The sequence below is a fragment of the Erigeron canadensis genome, chromosome 2 (assembly GCF_010389155.1).
Source record: "Erigeron canadensis isolate Cc75 chromosome 2, C_canadensis_v1, whole genome shotgun sequence".
NCBI classification, from domain to species: domain Eukaryota; kingdom Viridiplantae; phylum Streptophyta; class Magnoliopsida; order Asterales; family Asteraceae; genus Erigeron; species Erigeron canadensis.
In genome coordinates, this window is record NC_057762.1 from 2614611 (window position 1) to 2636557 (window position 21947).

The 21947-nt window shown below is 34.9% G+C and overlaps 2 protein-coding genes and 1 non-coding gene across 3 annotated transcripts; all 3 read right to left on the bottom strand.

Moving 5' to 3' along the window:
- Positions 1–7677: 7677 nt before the first annotated feature.
- On the bottom strand, positions 7678–12244 carry LOC122587445 (MLO-like protein 9). Its single transcript, XM_043759617.1, has 15 exons — positions 11928–12244; positions 11759–11816; positions 11183–11415; positions 10971–11087; positions 10837–10894; positions 10260–10345; positions 10089–10163; positions 9903–9991; positions 9745–9794; positions 9141–9181; positions 8849–9022; positions 8569–8604; positions 8397–8464; positions 8175–8235; positions 7678–8072 (listed from the first exon to the last, which is right to left on the bottom strand). Exons 1-15 carry the CDS (start codon positions 12042–12044, stop codon positions 7788–7790), a joined length of 1548 nt encoding a protein of 515 aa, XP_043615552.1. The 5' UTR covers positions 12045–12244; the 3' UTR covers positions 7678–7787.
- Positions 12245–12531: 287 nt separating this feature from the next.
- TRNAD-GUC lies at positions 12532–12603 on the bottom strand. The gene has a single exon. It is a non-coding gene; the product is annotated as a tRNA-Asp (tRNA).
- Positions 12604–13496: 893 nt separating this feature from the next.
- On the bottom strand, positions 13497–21714 carry LOC122587444 (protein S-acyltransferase 21-like). The gene is made up of 10 exons (XM_043759616.1): positions 21307–21714; positions 20612–20725; positions 20406–20526; positions 17586–17785; positions 17220–17288; positions 16885–16956; positions 16592–16720; positions 15856–15936; positions 15160–15366; positions 13497–14425 (listed from the first exon to the last, which is right to left on the bottom strand). Exons 1-10 carry the CDS (start codon positions 21349–21351, stop codon positions 13607–13609), a joined length of 1857 nt encoding a protein of 618 aa, XP_043615551.1. The 5' UTR covers positions 21352–21714; the 3' UTR covers positions 13497–13606.
- Positions 21715–21947: the final 233 nt, after the last annotated feature.

Consider the following 21947-nt stretch of genomic DNA (forward strand, 5'->3'; position numbering starts at 1 on the left):
GAGACAAGAATGATAAAAAGTCTATGAGTGTTTTAAAGTGCGCCTTAAAGTGCGTAGTTTAGCTCTCAGCTGTTATAATGCGCTACTTAACTCGGTATGCAAAGTTTTCCCCCTTTTCAATCCCATATACCTTTAAAATACCCAAAATACCTTTAATTTTTAATACATTCTTAACTCACATACTAAATCTATCCAATATATCCCTAATTACACTCATATTTATTCAAACCATCTATCTTCTTTATTAATTAATTTAAATATTTCCACATAATATTCTTAATAAAGTTATTTACAAAAGATATATCCCTTAATCATAAAATAAATACATTACCATTTACGTCAATTACTTTTAGATTAATATCTACATCGTTACTATCACCGCCATTAGCACCACCCGTTGCCGCCAACACCGCCGCATTACGCAGGTACCACTGGCGGAACCACTGGGGAGGGCTTCCAAGATTTTAGTTTAATATAGTAAATGCCTTTAATGTTTTTAGGGTATTTTTTAATTTCAAAAAGAGTCCGTCCTTTTTAATTCCTCTCAGCAAGTTCTAGTAACCAAACTATCAGATGTATGAAGAACAAAGAGTTATTAGAAGACAAAACGTCAGGGCCCACTTTGTTGTTATTTTGGGTTTTTTATTATGTGTATGTATTATGTATTAAGGGGGGGAGTGGTCACCCTTCCCCCAACACTAACCAATAAAATTTTGTCACCTCATTTTTTTCTTTTCTTCCCCAAATCACTGGCGCCACTTTCTCCCATCTTCCCCCATCTCCACCTCATCATTTCTTTTTCATTTATTTTTAATACATCAAATCTAAAACTATATAAAAATAAAACATATATATACATATATAGATATAATTAATAATAAACAAACTAAAACTACAGAGCTAAAATGTAATTAACATAATACAAATATAGTTACAAATTTATATACTCACAAACTTCAGGGACTTAAATGTAATTAACATAAAAATAAAAAATTAATTAAAAAAAAAAGAAAGGAACGAGGATTGTGCTTCTTCTTTTTCCAAAATTGATACATATACATATAGATAATACTATATATCTATATCTCTTCCACTATTTAAAAAATAAAAAAATTCATATCCACCACAGCCAATCACAGCCTCCTTCTCTCTTACCCTCTTTCTCTCTCTTCTCTTCCCCCCATCGGGGTTCTTCCCCGGTTTTCTTCCTCTCTCTCCTACGGTTAACCACCGGCGGCGGTGTGCCCGCGCGGCCCCGCTTCCCTGCACCCCCTTCCCCGCGACCACTCCCTTCCCCCTAATGGTCCTTCATATTATATCTAAAGTCATATAACTCCTTATAGTTTTAAGTAGTAACATTTTGGCTTAGAGCTGATGATAGTGTGAAAGGTTATTTGACTTGGTGGCATTCACGGTCGTTTTCAGGTGGCCCTCCTAATATAAAAGTTCACGTTCCGCTACGGGCGGGTACCCATCTCGTATCAAACAAACTATCCTCTCCTTTTTAACTCTCTACCTTTAAAATACCCAAAATACCATAATTTTAAACACATTCTCAACTCACACACTAAATCTACCCACTATATCCCTAAAATATTTTAGAACCATATTTATCCAAACTATCTATCTCCTTTATTAATTAATTTAAATATTTCCACCTACTATCTCTATAATATTCTTAATAAAATTTTTTACAAAAGATACATTTCTTAACCATAAAATAACTACACTACCATTTACGTCAATTATTTTTAGATTAATAACCATATCGTTATAACCACCACCATTAGCACTACCCGTTGCCGCTACCGCCGCCGTATTGTGCGGGTACCATCTCGTTTTCTTATAAATAAATACTCTAATAGACTAGTTTTTTACTACCACTAAATTCATGCTGATCACAGGCCACATGAACGATTCTAATTATAATGAAAAATTAATCACAAAACAATAAAATGAGTAGTTATATTTATTAAAATCAATATTAAGGAATACTTGAAAGAAATTTATGCTTAGAAGTCCCGTTGTTTTTACTAGTGGGGATGTGAAATGTGAGTATTAAATAGGTAATTGAACTTGAGAATGTGTATTATGTGACAGTTATATAGAGGATAAAGATGTAATTTTATATATATAATCTTGTAGTTATACTCTCTAATCCATGCGAATCATCTCATAATCGGAAAGAAAAATCTAGAACAAAAGAGCCTTATACCCCTCCACCCCCCCCCCACCCCAATCATTCATTTTTCATTTCCTTTCCACACTACAAAACTCATGGGGGTTAAGTGTTACATTTTATTAATGGAAAATGATTTATCCTCCTAACAAATTAGCTTAAAAATCCCCCTAATCTGGATACCACTAATTCTCTTTCCTAATTTCACCCCTTGGTTTTACACATGTCCTCATCTAAAAGTTAGGATGATTTTTAGGCTATTATATTAGGAGGATTATGATATGAACCAGACCCGAAAATAGCAACAGAATGATAATACCATAACTGATAACAATAAAACAGAAAATAAAGAAAGAACAAGACAAGATAATCTGGATTAATGCCCAGCGGCCCTAAGTTCCTAAGAACAATTAATTATATTTCTCCATACTATACACGGTGGCCTAATGGCCTTATCTAAGAAAGCTAACATGTCGCCCTAACTTGTACCCAAAGTAATTACCAATTATAATTAAATAACTATTGTAACTTGACACTTAACCACCCTAGACTTTATTTACTTTCTTTCTGCTTCCTGATACGTATCATTACTCCCGCCCCCCAAAACACCTTGTCCTCAAGGTGTTGATTGGAAGCCTTGCCAATAGTAATTTCCAGATCCCATATTTTGATGTGTAGTGCTGCTTTTTGTAGATTCAAGGAATGCAATAAAATAGAAACCACAATAAGTTGCAACGGACATCCAAAGATAGCATCACTTCTTTTCTCGAATTTTAACTCAAACGTGGTTGTAGTCTGTTGATGAGAAACTGATCCCTTCCAAACATCAAAATAGTCAGATTGAACCATCATGAAAGGCTTATCTGCCATCTTCTCTGGCTGCTTGTTGATGTCTTTCATTTTGGTATGATTCAGCTCCTTACTTTTTCTAAGAAGAGCTATCTTATGTTCTGAATCTACTTCCTTCAATGTCAATATCCCTGTACTGAACCTGCCATCCATACTCTCTGGATCAATTAATTTTTCCTTCTCAACCTCTTCATCCTTTTTTTGCAGTTTTTCTTCAGCCACTGTTGGTTTAATAGAAACATCATTAAATTGATTTTCATCTTCTTCATACTATGCATTCTCTACACGACCAGTAGGGGCTAATGTTGGCACAACTTTGGTGGAGAAAGTTGGCTGGCATGCCAGCCGCATCTCTTCCCTAAATTCCCTCACACATATCAAGGCCTGAATATATTAACCGATACGGCAGCCACCTTTTGCTGGAAATCAACATCAATATCAACAATCATATAAGCCATAATACCCACAAATTGCAAGATCAATGCTCTGATACCAATTGATATGAACCAGACCCGGAAATAGCAACAGAATGATAATACCAGAACTGATACTAATAAAACAAAAAATAAAGAAAGAACAAGACAAGATAATCTGGATTAATGCCCAGCGGCCCTAAGTTCCTAAAAACAATTAATTATATTTCTCCATACTAAACATGGTGGCCTAATGGCCTTATCTAAGCAAGCTAACATGTCGCTCTAACTTACCCAAAGTAATTACCAATTATAATTAAATAACTATTGTAACTTGACACTTAACCACCCTAGACTTTCTTTACTTTCTTTCTGCTTCCTAATACGTATCAGATTAATCATTTTTCTTTATTAATTAATTGTGTATTCTCCAACTTAGGGTTGTGTCCTATTTAAATAAGGCTTGTAACCACCGTGTTTAGTCATTGGAGATTTTGTTGGGGAATTCAATGATATAACGAACAAAACTGGATACAATACAATATTTGAAGGCATGTAATCGCTTTCAGATTAAATCAATTTGGCGGTTCACAAAACTATTCAATCGGATACAATCAAAGATTAAGAATTTTCTCTGTGTGTGTATTTGAGAGAAAAGAACCAAAAGAGAGGAAGAAAAAGAACACGACCATTAATCGCAACAACGGGTATAATATCTAATTTGGCTCATTGACTGCCTTTTTGGTGGTTAATTACATAGGTTTCAAAGTTGTCAATTTTAGTCCCTCAAATTTCAAAAATTAAATGTTTGGAGAGTTTTTCACTATAACAACTTAGCTCAACCCCAGCCAGCTTGGACCCCGCTAGGGTCTTCCGCCACTTGGACCCACTCCAAGGGGCGCTGTCTTTGGACCCCCGTACCTTCGCCCCTAAGGTCATAATAAATTTAGATAGTCGTGCACTCCGCACCTCCAAGCCCAAATGATGTAAAACAAGTTAATCCAATTACGCTAAAATATCCAACAAATTATTTACGTTCTATGAACTAGGAGTTGCTGGACTAAAACTAGTTGCGGAGCTTGCTAAGGCTCCAACTCCGTATTTATCTTCTATCTATCTAATAAATTTGGTCTGTACCATATCATTCCCATAGCTAAACACTTGTCATTATACCAATAAGACAACCATTCAAATAATTGTATACTACTAATTGATAAGGGTAAATTACACTTTTAGTCTCTAAAGTTGACACATTTTGCATTTCGTGTTCTCAAAGTTTTTGTCAATACATAGATTGCATCTTGATGCATATATAACTGGTCCTAGAGATTATATGGAGAAACAGTCAAACCAGGATGCATTAGTAAGTATTAGTTATGTTTTACGTACATATAAAATTGTTGAATACATAAAAGAATAATACATGAAGATAAATAAGGAGTTCATTTTATGGAAATAAAATAACCACCCATTAAACCCATGTATACGCCATTAACTGCAGTTTGCAGACTCAATCAGCTGAACACTGAATTACTTCCAATTGATCATGATCGTTTTGGTGACGTGAGTCGTTTAAGAACTCTGCAACTGAATACAACTGCATCCTGCAGGTCCTATTAGTTCATTAACTTAGATTATAAACTAAAAAGTAGAGTGGATGTATACAAAAAGAGAATCTCCTCAATTTATGCTTGCAAACTACACTAATTCGAAAAGTTGAAATGGATGGTTTAAAAATTCGAAGCACCTCATGAGAAGTTGCCGATTGTTGCTGGTGCAGGAAACTTTGCTAGTATAAACTGTAAGTAACATACACACATGATAGGAGTTCCTTGATATCATCTAGGAGCTATCCGAGTCCAAATTTTGTGGTCGTGAATTCATTAAATTCTCGGAGAGTTTATTTTCCAATTCGATCTGCCATGAAAAAGTCAAAGGAAAGCCAAAAATATTGATGCAAGTTGAACCGATTATTGTGATCGATTTCAAATTAATGCAAGTTCAACAGATTATAGTGATTTCAGATTTGACTGTAGTGATTATGATACTAATGTTCTCAATTTGGATAATAGAGTTAGAAGAAGCTGTAAGAATTCATCTCTGACTCTAAATAAACAGATTATGTGATTCCAAGTCTCAAAAATAACTTTTAAACTGCATATTCAAGACCGCAAATATCAGTTTAATGATATATGTAATAATAATAATAAATAAAATTTGGGATCCATCAGCTTATTCAGATACAGAGCTAAGATTGACTTTTAAAGTCAAAACACTGACTTTTGACTCCAAAAGATCCCTGCTTTTTTTCATAATACAAGAATTTAGAAATACGTTAAACTGCATAAGATTATATCTAATGACCAAACAGTTTGTAGCCTAGTGGTATGTTTGTTGTTCCCATCAACCGAAAGATTGTGGGTTCAACTCTATAGTATTATGAGTGGTGTTGATATTTTCCTTTCGAAAAAAGGATTATATTTAATGAAAGATGTTGACTTGAGCTTGCTAATCTTTTCATTTCAATTTCGACATGAAAGGTAGCACATTTGACGCTAGATGTAAAATGATATTAATAACCAAGAACGCAATGGAGGCAATGAAAGAACAGGAAAAGTAGTTGGGGTATGACCCGATCGGAAATGATATTAATAACCAAGAATAGTGTCTGCTAGGTTGGACTCAAATGTCCGAGCCTCCAACAGCTACCGAGTAGTAAGCATTAGTAAGCTTTGAAAACACTCTAATTTCACATCAATTCTCGAAATGAAGACCTCTGAATATCATCAGACAACCATTTAGAGAATATATGAAAACTTCACAAAGCAAATAAAATACAATACCTGTTTGATGAATGTTGTGAAATCATTGATTCGATACAGATCAATTTCAAAAGCATGGAAGTCTCTTATCGATAGCCCAAAGTTCATTGCTGATCATCATCCATCCGAAGTTATAAACGGTATCATTTATTGGCTTGCCTGCGTATGGGATGAAGAGGCTCATAATAAATACGAATATCCCAGGCTGGTTATTTCATTTGATTTGACAACCGAAGAGTTTGAAGAAATATACTTGCCAGATAATTTAGTAAAGTCCGTTATCTACCTAGCTAAGCGAAGTGAGTCTCTTGTTGTGATTGAATATTGCTGGGATAGGGACCCACGAGACTGTGGTGTATGGGTGCTGAATCCTCCAAACTCGTTTACAAAACTATGCTCTGTTATTAAGGCTGTACCAAGGGCTGGTTCTTTTTCTCTAGATATACTAGCGCTTTGGAAGAATGGCGATCCTATCTTGATAAATACGTATGGTCGTTCTGTATACACACTTGAACTATATGAACCATATTCAGAGTGCTTTATTGATCGTGGGTTTCATAGTGAAAAATATCGCAAAAGATGGATGACCTCCTACACAGAATCACTGCTTCTACGTGATCATCAGTCCGCCGATTCTATCGTTGATCAGGAATAAAGTCTTCATTCATCCTATATCTATTCAAGTACTTTGCGATATTCATATAGATTAATTTCCGTTATCTGTAACGAAGAATTCAATTCAGTTAGTATAAATTCAACCTCAATGATATTCAATCTTACAGTTTTATGAACATTATACACATCTTCATAATATATATAGATAGTCATGTAGAGGTTGATGTTGATCAATGATTTTCGAAGGTCTATACTTAGTCTTGTAAAATAACAAGATGATTGGCTGATGTTTAGTACGGGTATTGATGTCTACAATTTAGTTCAACTTTCATAAATTTATTATGTATGTTTTTTAACGAACAATTTGTTATCAAATGATATTTTGGTCACTGATTCCTTCATCGAAGGATTGGCATCGGAGTCTTTCGATGATGGTTTGGTTTGGGGAGACCCTGGTTGGGCAAACACCGGGTTTTACCGTTAGTTCGTCGTTATACATACGAATGGGCGGGTTAATGAGTTTCCCGGATCATGGGACTAACAGATCTGGGCTCCGTCTGGCCAACTCGCACTAATCTTTAACCATCCGATTACCTCGGACGGGGTTCTGGCTGTAATTTGTTTAGTTGGCCATTTAAAATAAGGATATGTTGGCCTACCATATATCAAAAATGAAATAAAATTTTAACATTACTCAATATAGAAATGGAAAAATATAAAAATATGTACTAGTTAACAAGAAGTGTGAAACAACTTGAGTTTGGAACAATGTACCTTCTTCTAAACATAATCACAGATACTAAGTACTAACACCATTGATTTGATGTTAACATGTTGCGTTTTTCTAGTAAACAGATTAATCATATTTAACAAAAGAAAAGCAGAATTCGAAATAAGCTAGATGGCCGATCAAAGCAAATTGGGAGTGTTTGACGACTTTTTTTTGTCTTGTGGGATGTCTACGCTAGCAACAATGTGAGCGGTTTGGCTAGGAGAATCTGTTTTGGCCGCCGTGTTTGGAGGAGCACCATGTGCTTGAGAGTTTCCTGATGGAGAGCTTAGACTTAAACTCTTGGGAAGGTGACCGGATTGTCCCTTGGTACTTTCCTTTCTCTTCACTGCATGTTTGTGCCAGTGCTTGAGCGCTTTTGATGTTTGATCATCAAATATAGACCTCTTCATTTTCGACCCCATCTACATTCCAAAAAAAACGACATACATATAAAATTGCTTATATGGTACTCCAGAAATAAGTTATTCGTAGCTGTTTTTGAACGAGATAGCACTTCAAAGTACCTGAGTAACAAGGGAGTAGAGTGGTAGGATGCCATAGCTGCATAAGATTTGTACTGCAATTCTGTCGAATAGAAGACTAAAAGGTAAAACTTCTTGAACAATTTGTTATGGGTCGAATATTATGAACCCATAACACATAGTGGATCCAGGCCAAGTAGAGACCGGAAACAAGAAACTTTGATGTCCAACTTTGTTAAGAAATACAGTAACTACAGAACTTACCCAATCAAAACTCTACCATATTGAAGAAGAGGTTTTTCATGAAAGCAGGAGTCGAGTCCAAATTCATACTGTAAACATACAATAAGACATCATACAATTACTAACCGTTAATTGTATATGGTGTGTACGTATATATAATAAAGATTTAAGAATATGCAAAATAAATCGTTACCCATATCCAGAAGAAGTGAGTTATCTCAAATGAGTTCTGAAAAAAAAAAAAAAATCAAAAGTTATCAAATTATAAAAGTTACTAATAGTTTTATCACAATTCACAAAGTAGTTGCTGTGGAAATCCTGTCATTACATATTGGTCACAACGGTTATCATTTTGCTGAAATGATACGACAATCCAATTAAATCTAACGAAAATGATGGAGATTCAAACATTAGCATATGACATGTTACAACTATTTAAAACCGTTTGAACATGCCTAATGCATAATACTTACCATGAAGAGTGTGAGCTGAATAAAATACAGGATTAACGTTGGGTCCCTAAACCAAAAGTGTTTATCAGTGACTTGCACGAGAGGAATGCCTTGTATTACAGATTGTCTTTCTTGAATTTCAATAGCCATCTGTGCTATAATCCCTTGAAGCTTTGTTCCAACTGCTAAGATTATCTTTAACAAAAACTTACTGTTAGTTATCCTTCTTTCCTAAAATGAAAAATGATATAGGGTCTAAGTAAATTGCCAGTTGGCTTAAGAGATTCAAACTGATATATGAAATAGTCCTTACAACGACTGGAAATAGAGAGAGCCAAATCATAGCATGAGTTCCTGATTATGAACAATGAAAGGTCAGCCAAGGGTTCTTTAGTAATATGCACATGGATAAGTACAAAATAGCGTGGCAAATTCGATTCACTTAATTCTGGTTGGGCCGATCCACTTTGTGCTCTCTAATGGGCCAAATGTATACACTGGAAAATTAGCTACAAATGAAATGGGTCAAATGACCCAAATGTCTTGAAAGTCGCGGGAAGTGTTAATTGCATATACCTTCTAAACCATTTTATTCAACAAACTGTATTAAAACTAAAATTATACGGAATTTTGTAAAATTGCTAATAAAAATAGTTGTGTTTTCTGGTCGTAAAGTGTTTTGGGTCAGACCTACCCGCACCAAACTCTACCCATTTTATTCAACAAGCTGTATTAATACTAAAGTTATATAATTTTTGTAACCACATTTAAGATGTCAATTGTTAATGAAAAGTGTTTTGGGTCAGACCTACCCGCACCAAAGGTTACCCATTTTGACATTTTACCCAACTTGTCCCATTTGCCACTTCAAGTAAAAGAACAAGGAGGACTTCCAGTAAACAAGTACAAAACTTAACCTTCAACATTGGCAAACAGATAGAGGACCGCAGTAGACCATAAAAGCGGGCTGAAAGTGTCATCAAAAACGGCCAAAATAGATTAAAATTTATACGCCTAAATTATAAGCCATCCATACATATTAAATAATAACAGCAATATGTATGAAACTAATTACCTGATTCCCACTATGAGTTTGAAATCATCTTCAAGTGACCTCTTGATATATTTTTGAAAGTTAAATTGACTGCCAGGAGCTAAATGAACCTTTATGTGAGAATTAAAAGTAAGTCAATACATATAGAATTGACCAAATTTGTGGCACATCGATGAAGAAAATCACGTTGGGAGTGGTAGAACTCACAGAAATGAACCCATGGCGCATGGTCAAGTAATCTGATCTACCAACAGAAGTAAAGAATTGCCGAAAGAAACAAATCTGAAATGAATGATATGCTTATTATTATCAGCACTCTAATTTACATATAAGAAGAAAAATATAGATGCATGATAACTAGTAATTTGGTTTCCTTACAACGTAGAAGATTATTGGCAATCCTGAACGAGTGGCGTGACCTTTGACAAAAGACGATTCTTTTGTAAGCCGAAACCTAGAAGGATCTGCAAATAAACATTATGAAGACAAGGATCTCCAAATCAGAATGAAACAAAACTTTAGTTCAAAAAGTTGTTGGCGACGGTGGCAATTACGACCCACTTACTAATGAACAGGTTGATGTGGGTTGTGGTTTATCTCAAATCGGTCAAGCCTGAGCAGTTAACGAAAAGGGGACATGCCAAATGGATTTAACTAGTTGGAAGCCATGCACAGTTTCTTCATGATGCATGCAACTTGCTATAATTTTATATCCAATATTTTATTATAGTATGTATCATTTTTGTGACCATAATTGACGCATCTGTTAATTATTAAGATTTTTTTATAAAAAAGGGATGAAAAGAAGTAGTAGCGGGTCAACCTAATCCAGCCAGATTGGCCTATTTAAAGTTTACTTAGGAATTCAGGAATGACCCGTTTCAATCTAAACCCATCCTTGTGTATTACCCAACCCGACTGATTTGCATATCTTTCTCTATGACATAGGACTTACCGTGTGCAGTAGCTTGTTGTTGCAAGATATCTTTTTCCCAGCTTTTCCACTCACGGATCTGCATCGAAGAAAGATGTAGACTATGAACAACAGCTAATGCTAATTCAGGTTTTTTTGAGATTTGAGTATGTCACCTTTGCTCTCCCAGCAATCATAGTGAGGGCACTATAAATAACATGAAATACTGCCAAAAAGAAAATAAATATGTGGAGTTGATGCAATCCTTCAACAGTTATAAGTGCCTCATATCCCTGATTAAATTAACCACAGCCAAATTAGTTTAAACGGATATATTCTTGAGCATAACTAACAAATATTATGAATAACTACTCTTAAACGATCTTACAGGCTTGCATTCTTTTGGTGGACCGTCTCCTCCTAAACGTCTATGATCATACCATAAGAGCCTGCGACGACGGGTATCTATTTCAATGTCATCGTCATCAGCTGGTGGTTGATCATCTGGTTTTTTCTTGCAAGGCAAGAAATCTTTAGTAAGAGCCTTTGAAACACAAATCGAAGCAATGTAGTTCTGACAAAATGTCAGAAGCAGTGATATAAATCCGAGGATCATAAGTTCTGCATGGTATATGATCAAACATAAACATCAGTACAAAAAAATATAGATGTGTCTTTTAATTATACAACCTAAAGATGGCAAATTGACCCGTTTGGGTGACATGGGTAACAGGTCAAAATGGGTTGGTCGGGCCATCCCACAAATGCCCTTTGGAAATATTCAAAACAATTTTCTGTATATACATATTTAGAATGTTCGAAAGATATGAATACATGTTTAGCTATTTCTAACATTTCTGACCCGTTTGACCATCATTTCCTGCTCCTTTCTTTTATGTCTCTGACCCGTTATCAATCAAATACAATAAAAATTGACTTCTTTCCGCAACAAGCATATTCTTACCTGTCTTGATCTTCTCCAGCGCTTCAAGTAGCCCGATTTTATGTCTTTCTTTTAAATACTAAAACAAAACAATGTACACAAAATGTATGTCAACACAAAACCAAAGATATATAACAATCACATGCAACCATTATAGATTATAATGAAATATATATTAAAAATCAATTACATGTCCAATATGATGAAGCATTTTCTCCAACATTATCGATAGTACGACAATGATTGCACAAACCATAGCCACGGACCATGTGGCCGTTTCATCTAAGCCTCTTCCTCCTCCAGCCATCTGTTAACGTAAATTCACGCAACCACGTCCTTATTCAGATCTTTCTTAAAACAAATTGTAATTTTTTCTTTACCATCATTTGCTTATATATAAAAACAAAAGTAACCCATCAACATTATTATAGATATATTTCAATGTCTGCAATATGATAGAAAACAATGAAACAGATGTTGGAATGTTTTCTTTTTTGTTTGAAAAGAAAAATGTTTGATTTCTTTTACTGGTCCTAACAGAAATGGACCGGATTCTGTACGGACAGATAATAAATTGTATATTTTAGGAGTCAAAATGTTGTAAAAAAAATATTTACCCATAATTGTAAAAAAAAAAAATTATTAGTTGAAAGATACCAACAAAAACCAATTAACCAGAGTGTTAATAGGGAATTCTGTTACATGAACAAAAATGTTGGCCACAGATATGTTTTAAGTCACTAATCACTATACTAAACCTTCTATTTTTTGAAAAACAAAAAGTTAAAAAATTACGCCGCTGCCGGGGATCGAACCCGGGTCACCCGCGTGACAGGCGGGAATACTTACCACTATACTACAACGACTTGATGTTTATTATCTAACTACTTTATATTGTTATTCATATATTTTGTCTTTTAACAAACAATTCAAAGTACCAACCAATTTCTGTGAAACAGAAGAATCCCCAGATTCTTAGCTCTTAGTTAATTAATTGAGTTGTCAACTTCAGCACATAAGATAACGAAACACTTTACTTGGAAATTGCGAATCGAATGCCTTTCATTTGCTTTGTGTTTCGTTGGAACAAAGTAGATCTAGACTCTAGTGAACGATTGATAATTACTTTTGTTTGCTATACGTTTGGAAGTCTTTGTGTGTTTAGTCAATAACTTATTAGACCTCCAATTTTGCACTTGATTCACTATTGACCATGACAGTACTCACGGTAAATAAAGACGTAAGCAATGACCTAAGATAGCAATAACTTTTAAAATGGCCGACAAAGAATGATCAGCTTTAATAAATGTTATTCGTCTTTATATATTAATTAAGTTATTATTTTGTCCGTTGTAATTCTTTGATGATATAATTATATGATGTAATTAGGGACTTCTTAGAATATTTCATGATTGATATGTTTATTTTACAGATTACTTAATATATTTTATGATTCATATGTTTGTGTTTTCATGCGTCTATAATAAACAATTTACTGTATATAGCTGTAAAAATATATATATATATATATATATTTTGGTAGACAAATGTGTAAAGGAGTGCACTTGCAATGTGATGCAGCAAGATCGGAAATGAGCTTTTAACTTGTAATGTTAGGCTGCCGATGATTCCAGAACACCGTTTTCAAATGAAGTACATTTGGTGGTGTTCAAGTTTCATGTCTTCTAACCCACAGAGTAAATTGACACAAACCTAAACATCAAAAAGCTTGTAAAGAAAATGGTACAAAAACACAATCTGAATGTAAACTGCACAATATCAATAAATTAACAAAGACAAAATTTTCTGAAAAAAGATTCGAGAAACAAATCTACACAAGTTCACGAAAACAAATCTGATAATACAATGTCATTGTAATCTAGGTGTCTGGCTTTGCTCACTTGGAACAAACACCGGTAGCTGCCCTCCTCTCTGTGTTCTACCTTGCTGGTAATAACTCCCTGTGGCCGACCCCCTCCCACCACCAGCAACCCCACCGGTCCTACCATTACCAACAAGGGGCCCACCAAAAAATATTGACTGGCCCGTATAGGTAAGCTCTGCCCCTGAAGCCTGAGAGGAAGTTCCACCCATGCTTCTAGTTGTTGAAGCAGAGACGAACCGACCGGCTTCTTGATCCCAGTACACTGAGGAAGATCTTGTATTTTCACCAACACCCAAGTTGTTTCTCCTTGGAGGAGGTGCTGCCGCCTGTGGGATCTCAATAGGCTCATTGTTGCCTGACCATGGAGAGTGATTTGCAGAGGACTGGTACATGGGGTTAAAATGATCTCTACCCGGCAATGGGCTGGTGCTCATGTTACTAACACTATGATTGCAACTTTCAAGATCCTCCCTGCTAGCCCGACTAGGCGGATATGAGCTTTTCGAATGACTCCTTTTGTGATGGATACTGTTTGGACTGCTTCTACCACTCACATTGCTACTAGATAAATGATCAGGATCATACTGATTGTATTTAGATCCCACTGGACGTAGAACAGAGGATGAAGCTCGGGCTTTGGCACCTGCTTTGATTGCTTCGTTTGAATCTAGTTTTGCAAGCTTCCAGGCACTGAGCTTGACAGGACGTTGAGGTAACTTTTTACCCTTTTCTGGTGGCTGGACTGCATCTGGATCAACGGTGGATGGCAGCCGCCCTGGTTCTAGATGAGGGATCACTTCATCCTATGTCAACATAACAATGAAACATGCTTTAGGAAATTGAAGAGGTCGCAATATGGTAAGGGTCAAAGCGCTATTTTTGTATGAGCCATGCGATCAGGTTGACCTGAAACACTTTTTGTTTATCTTTTTTTTTCACTGTTTTACAAAAAACGAGTCAGATTATATACATAATCAGTACAAAATTTTGAATAACAATGATTTAGAAGGTTTTATGCATTTAAAACACACTTTGAGCCAACAGCTTTAACCCATTTCCTTTGTAGCAAAACTTTAACCCAGTCAAACCATTCACCAGTAAATAGGTAATCATCACCATTTGCACCGAGATAATACTTCAACGTGATTCTACTTAAAGTTGTAAAAATCACTTTGGATGGTGTTAGATATTTGCCAAATAAAGGTATTTAGGTAACTACCGTAACTTTAACATCGTATAAATATATGTTGAAAGTATCGAACTAATTACTCAAGAATAACTATTCGAAATCTATAAAATAAGATAATCATGAACAGAAGTAGGTTACCCTAACACCAGAAACTGATGATAACAATAGTCAAGTAGGTAACCAAGCCGAGTTGGGAATAGTGGGAAATGAAAGAAGACGCATCATTCACATAAGCAAACAATTTACCAGCATCCACATGGCACATTTATGATGCTTACTAACGGCTAAGAAGTTCTTTTTCTTTTCCATAATAAATTTGCAAAACAGACGCTCTTATAAAAAGGATACCTGTTGATCCATAAAGATCCTGGGAGGGGTGCACCAAGCCCCTTTGTTGTGCAAGCTCAACCCATGGGAACTTCGTCCACTCATGGCAGTCACAGCGGAGCTTGTGGGAGAAGACTGCAGGCTTTGTTGATCCATCCCATCTAGTGACGGTCCTGGAGGTTCACTTTGGGTCCTCATTGCAACTACAAACTCATATGTTGTGATCCCCTGAAATGAAAGATACATATATATTCTTATTTGTACATATATATACACACAGAGTGGCTATCAAATGAGAACCAAATTAAAATGATAACAAATGAGAACACTTAAAAACTACATTTTGATGCATTAAAAGTCCATAAAACTGACATAGTGCATAACTAATTATCATTATTTAAGTGTTTAACAACACATTGATCCGTCAAAATCGAAAAAATTACGTTTTTTGTTGGATGCATCATTTTGATGAATATGCATCCAAGATGGATGCAAAAAACCAAAAACGTGATTTTTTCGATTTTGACGGATCAATGTGTTGTTAAACACTTAAATAATGATAATTAGTTATGCACTGTGTCAGTTTTATAGACTTTTAATGCATCAAAATGATGTTTTTAAGTGTTCTCACCGGAGTGTTACCCTATACACACACACACACACACACACATATATATATAATAGATAGAGAGAGAGAGAGAGAGAGAGAGAGAGAACCTTCCGTATGAGGATTATGTGAAAAAAGAAGAGTTCTCCTAGTGGGATGGTGGCCAGCAACGAAACAGCCGTACATATAGCCTGAAATAAGGGTGCAAGAAGAGAAAATAAGTGAAAGCAAGCAAACTAAGTAGAAGCAGCAAGACAGCAGTGGGTTCGGTAATTTAGGCCAAAGCACTCAATTGTTAATACAGATTGGGTTGTTGATCCGGAAACACTGTTTGTCCACTTTATATACATTTTAATAACTTGTTAATGCATTAAATATGGTTATAAGATTAATTATTAATTAGATAACAATAGAAATATTTTGATAAACTATTAATACGTCAACTAAAGAGATAAATGAGATTGCATGCTTAAAAAGTAAAAGCACTTATGAGACCTGTTCAGGTTCCTTTTGTAGCTAAATAACTAGTTCCCCAGTTTAATAAGTTAATTGGTACATTGTTAACTCTAAAATAAGATAACAGTTTTCATTTACAGACATCCCTGAAAGTTGTTGATTTCTACTTTTGGCAAATTATCAAAGTTCAAACAGCATAATAGTCCATCACCACCATTACGAAATGCTGACTACAGCGTTTACTCCACTAAGTTCCCGTATTTTCTGAAAATTGGATTTGTAACTTATACATTTGATTAACATTTAAACGAAGATATTTTGAAGGATTAGATAGAACATCATGTGATTATAGCAAATGACGTAGTAGCCCTACAAAAAGAATGCACATACCACCACAGTTGCAAATGGAGGTCTACTAAATCCATCTCCAAGTCTATCGGTAATCTGATTTTCTGTAGCCTTTTTATCAACAAAACATCTAACAAGAACCGCAATCCCAACCCCACATTCAAAAGTAAGCTGAAAAAGAATCACAATGCAATATTTGAATAACGAGCTTCGCTCATAAAGGATACTAAATATGTAAATATAAATGCAGTAGCTGATAATAGAACAAAATGAAAAGAAAAGGTACACCTAGTAAATTTTAGATATCAGAAAAACTTTCAAAACAGAAAACTTACCCAAACAAGGCTTACAGCCATTAGGCACACGAATGTAAAGTAGTTCTTCCTTCCAACACAATTGTTCAACCACTACACAAGAAGAAATGGTAAGAAAACAATTTCAGTTTAAAAAGTAAACCTTACGAACTTGAAGCTACAAAGGACACAACATATTGCTTCATCTGTACCATGTGAATCACAATAGTTGACCAAGTTTTATGTTCATTCTATATTATTTGTGTGTGTGTTTGTGTGTGTGTGTGGGTGGTTTGGGGGGTGGGGGAGGGGGGCAACAGTTGCTACCCATGGATGACAAGTTTTATCCTTTCCGTGTAATCGTGTTTGGACCTTACCCGACAATGATGATCAAACCCGTCAACACATTTGTCACAGCTTCTGCAGTGTTTGCTATACTTGCGCACCTATATGAAATAAAAAACAAAATTCATGACAACATATCTATTTATAGCATGATGTGAAATGTGATTATGCATAAGATCTATGTATAATTCATCACCATGACAATCAAGATGGCTTGAGAAACAGAATATATCCGTAAGTCATATCATAAGAAGTTTATTATCATAGAAGACTAAGATTACCAATTCTCCAAAGCTCTTTATATTATAATTCTCAAAGGCTCACAAGTATGATCTAACAAAGTAAACTCGTCTAAAGAGAGTAAAAAAGTTTAAATTAACAGGAGAAGAGGTCCATACCTCTGCATTGCATAATGTACAGAATAAAGCTTCTTCGTCTCCTCCTAATTGCATATCTTCATCATTTCGACAATCCTCTTTGACAATACAACCACAAAATAATCCACCCAATTTTGAACAGCAGCCTGGTTTCCCGTTCTCATATATTCCACCATTTTGAAACTCCGCCTTACTATGATCTCCAACAGAAGATGCATTTCCTGGTGTTCGAATAGAAATTAACTTCGGAGATACCTTGGCATTTTTAGATAAATGTTTGATATGATAGGCAGGGGTTGGAAAACATGAGGGTTTAGCAACAAGTCAAAATGGGTAAATTATAAGCAAAGGGGAAAGCTAGTCAGGTATGGATTGCAAAATATTAAAGTCTTGTTTTTAGAACAATTTAAAACATTTTCAGGCATTTGAACTGTTCGGCTTGTTTGTCCATCGTCTAACATATACAACTCTGGTTGACCTGTTTTCATATATATGTCCATGAGGTATTCACAGTTTCCTAACTAATTGGGTTATTTGTAACTTAGTCTAGATATTTGGATTAGGGTTAAGAGCGCCGGAATGCAATAAACTATGACCAAAAAGTTATAGTGTGCACGAACCAACGTTTTTTTATATTCTATGTAGGGAAAATGGCTAAACATGCTATAGTGGATGAAAAGCGTTTTTGGGCTTACGTGGCACCAGTCACCTCCATGTATACATTCCATACTCATACACATCACATATATATGGTCAACCAAAAAAAATATAAATAGATAGATACAGATCCGGCCAGCAATCATATGAAACCTTTTCCAATACCAAAACAAATCAGACCAAACCCACCAAAATATTGACTAACAGGCCATCCCACCAAAACCTTTTCCAAAATCAAATCTAAATCTAAAAATCTAACCAAACCCAATACTAAAACAAATCAGATCATATTCAAGGAGGTTGGTAGATACCGGTGGTGGTGGTGGTGGTGGTGGTGGAGTGCATCAATGGTGAGTGATTGTGACGGTGGTGGACTAGCGGTGGTGGTGGTGTGATTGTGACGGTGGCTGAGCGGGATGTTGGAGATGTTTTGGTGGTGGACCATCGTTGGTGGTGGCTGAGCGCGACGGCGACGAAGTTGAGGAAAAACGATCCGGCGGTTTGCCATGGATAGGTGCTGCTGCTGCTACTCCTGTTTCTTTTCTTCCTCTAATTCTCTCATTGTTATGTGTTGTTGTTGCTACTGTAGCAGTGATGAAAAACCTGACCCCTACCACCATGAACAATAATAGACGCCTGCCATCGCCACCGCAATGAGAAACCCAACACCACCATAATCGTCGCCGCCTCCTGAAAAAACCCACTTTTTTTTGTTCAAAACCACCGGCCACCCCCTTTAATTGCTTCAAAACTGACGATGGATTTTATGTATCTATTAATTTGATTTATTACATATTGTATGAGTTGAATCTATTATTGATTATTATGTGTGTGATTGTGTTATTTATAATGTTGAATTTGAGTGCTATTTATGGTTTTTATGTGTTGAATTTGAGTGCCATCATAGGTTAGGTTTAGATGTATTATCTGGATTTGGGGTTAGTTGATTGATGATGATGATTATATATGTGGGTGTAATGTGTGTAAGTGTGTGTATCTGTGTGTGGTGATGAATATATATATGTAATGTGTAAAATAAAGTATTTTTTAGATTTGTCTAATAAATTAAATTCACATAAAAGCCACATAAGCGGTCAACAAGATAAATTTAAAGGTGGTAACCGGTTACCTTTATATCAAGTCAGTTTTGAATGCTATAAAACTTTTTAGCAGGTTTCCACCATACAATAAAAAAAACGTTAGTTCGTGCACACTATAACTTTTTGGTCATAGCTATATAATCAATTTCGGTGAAATTTTAGTGGTTTTCGGTGGTGGGACATTATTTCGGTATTGAATTTCGGTTTAGATATCGTTTCTGAAATTTTCAGTGGTTTTGACCGAAATACCACCGAAATTTCCGAAATTTGACCGGTGAATTCTGTTTCAGCACTTCCAGGTTTTATCTTTTACTCTTATTTATGTATATATATAAATATTATATATATAATATTAGAATTACCGAAATACCACCGAAAAAAACGATATTTCGTATACCAGTCCGTGACCGAAACACCGAAATTTATGTCCTTGACTACTTAGGGTCATAGTTTATTGCATTCCGGCGCTCTTAACCCTTTGGATTACTTTTATTTTCCGAGCTTTATGCCTCTTCTAAAGTAGGAGTTTGTTTATTTTTATAACATTCTTACTAATACCAACATAAATGTGAATATTGTCAGGGGTTTTGATTACTTTTAGGTATAAGATGCAACAGGGGCAGGTCAAGTAGGAAAAGTAACTAGTCAAACTTGATATATCTTAGTATGGATCAGGGTAGGTTGAAACGACAACAATTGTCACTTCTTTTTGACTTGTCGAGTTATGAACCATTAAAGTACTATATATGATTACAAAGACTAAAATTCATTTGATAAACTAAATTTATAAAACGCAGCAATTTTTTGGAGATTGTAGGCAATCAAATAGTAACATACACTTGGGGCAACTGACTAGTTTGACCTATTTGGCAGAAAGGTTTAATTTCTACCCTTTTGAAGTGTTGGATATGAAATATAGTGTAGCCAATTCATGACCCATAATAGGTCAATGGCTCAGCATTGACGGCTCTATTTTTATAGGACAAACAAAGTACCTCTACCAATAACATATTTATGCAAAGTTATGTCGTAAACAAAAAAAAACTAAGGGAAGTATACTGTATACCCAAATACATTCACTAACCAGGAACTTCAGTGCCGTTATGTGATCTATAAGGTGACGCCCTATTGGGTTCAATCAATATGCCGGGATCAGCAGGATCAATAGCTGTGCATCTTACATAAAGAATGAATACAGATAAAGCCTGAAACATACGTGGCAACATTAAGTATTAGAAACAGCATACTTAACTCATAGATAACAATTGAAAACCAAAAAAGGCCATTTACCAAGAAGGAATAAACGCCAATGGCAATATGTTCGTATATATCCTTTCCCAGAAAAGGCGAAAAGAATGCATAGAAGGCAACTGACAACAAGAAGAATACTGTAATAGCCACAACCTGCAAATTTTATATAACAAGCAAGTCAACCTCAAAAGCAAATATATGAAACACGATCATCACAAATCCATAAACTAGTTGTGGGTTATCAAAATGACGGTTTGCAGCTACAACTGATTTTGGACATCAAATGGTAAGTATAGTGGTAATTTTAGTATTCACATTGCATAGTAATAAATGATCATCTAATTACTGTATTTTCAAGTCATAACAAATCGCTCTCTCGCGGCTCTCATTGGTGGTTACGCAATTCGAATCATCTCGAGTTAAAAAAAAAATACTCCTACAACTGATTGAGCTAAATATACATAAAAATATAACGACTTTTTCGTTTTCTAAATCATACATTCACTTTCATCACACATGTAACTAGCAAATAACAATGATTTCTCATCATGCTTACCAGATATATATATTATATATATATATATATATATATATATATATATATATATTACTAATTCAACCCACATTACAAATAATAATAAACACAAATAACAGATCCAACTAGCAAAATTTAACACAAAAACATATCTCAAAATATATGTATATATATATTATAAAAATATATATGTAAAAACCTGGAATGTATGAGCAGGAAGTTCCCATCCATGTCTCCTAGCCATGATCAATTAAATAAAAATAAATAATTTTTTTTAAAAGAAACACACACACTATATACTGTGTGTAATCAATGTTCAATTCCAGTCCTTCATTCCAAAAACTACTCTAGTAAAAAAATGTGATCATAAGTTAAAATCAGATAACCCGACCCGAATTAGATAATCAGAAATAATGAAAAAAAAAAATAACTAGGGTTTGATAAATCGTGGGAATGTGAGTTGTTTATAAGTGGAAAAGAAAAAAACTGTATGATATATATATATATATATGGTATAGATATAGATATAGTAGATATGATAGATACAACAACTGCCTAACAGAAAGTAGTAATTTCAGTGTTGAGGGAGTTATGACAGTTCATGCTCAGAGTGCTTGCTTCTGTTTTTTTATTTTTTCATTCGTTGGGTATTATTATTTTTTGACTGACTTATTGACCACAGTTATTTTCTTGAGTGGGAATTGTGTGGACCAAGTCTTTTTTACACCCACAGTAAAATTGTAGTCGTTTTCTTTGACCCTATACGTATGGCCGGCAAAATATCTTACTTTTATCTTTTTTGGAATTTTTATTTTTTAACTAGCTAATTAACCCGAGTTC